Source organism: Limulus polyphemus, unplaced genomic scaffold, assembly GCF_000517525.1.
Source record: "Limulus polyphemus unplaced genomic scaffold, Limulus_polyphemus-2.1.2 Scaffold1195, whole genome shotgun sequence".
Lineage (NCBI taxonomy): Eukaryota > Metazoa > Arthropoda > Merostomata > Xiphosura > Limulidae > Limulus > Limulus polyphemus.
The window spans coordinates 83,805-87,767 of NW_013666805.1; the positions used below are offsets into that span (position 1 = coordinate 83,805).

A 3,963-nucleotide genomic window follows, 5' to 3' on the forward strand; every position below is an offset into this window, starting at 1 on the left:
CATTCATTGAAGTTCGTTGAATTACCACACAGAGTAAACTACTTCTCACCCTGTTAGTGCTCACTAAAACTAAGATATTTGATAAATAGTAAGTTGTATAATACATTCTTAAAACTACATACAAACTGGAAGACAGCATAAAACTGTAAATTTAGAAGTTTTGAACTGAAAGATATAGGAAACAAATATGTATGAGATCCAGATTTGTTGTTATCTTCAGTCACAAAATTTCTTTAAAGAGATATAAATAGAAGAAATGAAGTTTTTAAAGAAATGTACCTTCTTACCTTGGTCATATTGTACATAGTGGAGAGGCTCTTCAGATTTCGTTGTATATGTCTTCAAAACATTATCTTGCAACAAAGCTTTTGCACGAAACAGTGAAAAACATCCTGGACTACAAAGAACACAGCCAATCACATGCTCTGTAGCTTTCTGAAGCCAATGACCAATGGCATACTCAAATTTCTGATACCAAACCATAAATCCTAAGAAGAAAGTGTCAAATCAAAACTAGCAAATACCAATTTCATTAACATGAATAAAGAATGTAATATGTTAAATACAATTAGCTTTTCTTTGGGCCTCATTTTAGATCATATTCTCCATTCTAGTCTGAAAAGTATGTATGATAATTAAATCAAAAAGTTTCTTATTGAAACTGAAAATTTTGTAGTCTTTGTGGAAATTGAGAGTATCCTGAAGAATAATGTTTTATTTTTTAGGGGTAGTTTATGTTTGACTTTAATGAGTCAACATTTTAGCTCCAACTTATTGAAATAAATCATCCATACATTTCTAACTAAATGTTGACCAGTATATTCACACATCTCTTACATAGATAAAGTATATTATATATAAATCAGAAATATTATATCAGGAATATAGTTAACTTGCAAATTAATTGGATTAACTTAAAAAACAAATAAGTACAATAAACACCAGTTACAGTAATGTACAGAGGTTGAGTATATTGTATTAAGATTATTTTGAAGCCTCACTACCTGTCCTGTCATGCTCTATCTGCTGATCGTGCATGTTGACTATAGCCCTGCAGTATAGTTGGCATTGCAAACGGCTTCATCATAAAGCTTTTATGCCCAAAGCACACCACTCCTTTCCTCCAGCTTTCAATAATTGAACTAGTTTACAAAGAAAAATGTTTCCTAGTGACTGTTTTAACAATCCACCAACTTCACTGGTATATCTTTACATATAATGTCATGAATAACTATTTCATTCTCCAGTTGCTAGAGATAAGTGATCGTTGAATTGGAGGTATGACTGAAAGCCTTATATTGATGAGCCCATATCTTGTTGCCAGACTGACTTTCTTTTTTATTATGTTGCTTACTGTTGCCTGTGTTTGTGAATTCTGACACATTATGAAATGTCCCATATTGCTTACTATAGCTGGAGTACACCCTATTGTAAGTATCTTTCTGGTTGATTCTTGTATTCTAAGTTAATCAATATTCCTTTCTTCTTCCAATTCCATTAAGTACAAAATATTTCACCATATTTGAATTCTAAATTCTTGACCAAACACATATTTATGGTCTGAACGTATGAATATTATGCTTCAGAAAGAGCTATTACATATCCTTTCCAAAAAGAGATAAATCTTTTGTGGCATCACACAACTACATGGAAGATGACAAGCGAAATATCGATGCAACATTAATTATGTGAGGATAAGGTTGCTTTTGATAACTTGAGGTAAAGCTGGCTATTATGTACCTGAACCAATTGTACGAATTCACCCACATGGAAGTAAAACTTAACTGAACCAGTTACATACCTGAACCAGTTGGATGAATTCACCCACATGGAAGTAAAACTTACTGTTACATACCTGAACCAGTTGGATGAATTCTACCTGAACCAGTTGGATGAATTCGTCCGCATGCTGCACCAAGGTTGTTGTTTCTCCTCATCAGGTCAACTAGGATGGAAACTGCAGGTGGCTGGAAACAAGTGTCACCATCTAAGGCCAAGATGAAGGTATTATCTCCCATTGCTTCCATCATGTTCTCATCTTCTTTACTCATGTTATAAAATTTATTTTTCAAAGAATTCATGAACTTATAACCAAGAATATAATACATGTACATAACCTGCAAAAGAAAAAAAATAATAAAATTAAATATCTTTTAACAAATATATTACAAAATAAATAACTTCTGTGACTATGCCTGTTCAGCACTAAATGTAAATAGACAAAATATTGCTATAACAATAAAGCTGCCAGAATTTCCTCATGTTTTTTGATGATGGACACAATAGTTTAGTATTTGTGACCTTGTAAAATTGTGATGGGACCTGATGTCGGACATCTGCAACACTGCACTACTGATACTATAGAAATGTTTACAGGATTGAATAAAAGTTTAACATATTTTATCTAAATACGTTTACTTTCATTATTTATGTTTATAGATTATCTGTAATAGAAACTTTTATAGAGTCTACAATTAAAAATGGAAGAAACTCATTTGAATACGAAATAAACAAACGTCAGAAGTCCATCAGATAAATCCTAATAAGAACACTTAATTTATCAGAACTTAGGTCAGACTTCATAATATTCGAACATTCAACACAACTATAGACATTTTAACAAGTTTTGTCAGTTCACGTTAAATAGAACTACTGGATTTATCAAAAACTACTCCAGACTTTATAATATAGGAATATTCAAAATACTATAGAATTTTTAACAAGTTTTATCACTTAACGTTAAACAGAACCACTTGATTTATCAGAAGTTATTCCAGACTTTACAGAACCTAGAAGTGATTTATAATCTTGCAAACATGTTAGAATGTTACTTGTATGTGAATTCTAGCCTTGTAAACATGTTAGAATGTCCTACTTAGACAAAAAAGTCCTAAATCAATACAATATTTTTTGTTTTTTTACCTTTGTAGGGCATTATGTATATTTTACTTTTCTAAAAAGTAGTCCCATAATATTTACTTATCTGTATTCAAAAAAGAATTATTTATCCTATGTGAAGAACAAATTACTAAATATATCATGATACTGGCAAATATTTAAAATAATACTGAAAAGAAAAAAAAAAACTGTTGACAACCTGGTAAAGCACACTACAATCAAACAAATAAAGCACAGTACTGACAAACAAATAAAGCACAGTACTGACAACTGGGTAAAAACAGTACTGACAATCAAATAAAGCACACTACTGAGAAACTAATAAAACACAGAACTATAAAACAAATAAAGCACACTACTGACAAACAAATAAAACACAGTACTGACAATTGGGTAAAGCACAGAACTACAAAACAAATAAAGCACACTACTGAAAAACGAATAAAACACAGTACTGACAAGTAGGTAAAGCACAGAACTACAAAACAAATAAAGCACAGTACTGATAACTAACCCAATTTTGGTTTTAAACTGTGTGTCTGATCTAATAATTTTGAGGCTAAGAAAGATAACTGTTTATTGTTTTCGTGTTCTATTGTAAATTTGATGTTGGGATGAATGGAATTTATCTGTTCAAAGAAAGTTAGTGTGTGTGTTCTATAGAAGTGAAACCAGCAAAAGATGTCATCGACATATCTGTACCAGTATATTGGAGGATGAAGCGCAGAATGCATGGCTTGTGTTTCGATCTGGGTCATAAATATATTGGCAAGAACGGGCGAAACAGGATTGCCCATACTTAAACCATCTATTTGAAGGAAATGTTCGTTGTTGAAAATGAAGTTGGTTTTAGTCGTTGTAAATTCTAAGAGAGAAGCAAAAAGTGTGCTGGGGATGTGGATTAACTTATTGGGGTCATTAATGTAGAGGTCGAGTTCGATATTGCAAGCTTCATTAGCGGGGACTTCGGTGAAGAGTGACACGACATCAAAATTCACCGCAACAACACACACACTGGCCTCTACACCCCCTGGAATTCCGCTCATGACACCACACAAAAAATCA

General features: G+C 32.1%; 1 protein-coding gene across 1 annotated transcript in view; it reads right to left on the minus strand.

Moving 5' to 3' along the window:
* The window catches only part of LOC106462542, a 23,229-nt gene that overhangs the window by 10,807 nt on the left and 8,459 nt on the right, over positions 1-3,963 (minus strand). The window contains exons 5-6 of the mRNA XM_013922477.2: positions 1,880-2,117; positions 288-488 (exon numbers count right to left, since the gene is read on the minus strand). Coding sequence (XP_013777931.1) covers positions 288-488; positions 1,880-2,117 — 439 coding nt within the window. The remainder of the gene's footprint in view (positions 1-287; positions 489-1,879; positions 2,118-3,963) is intronic.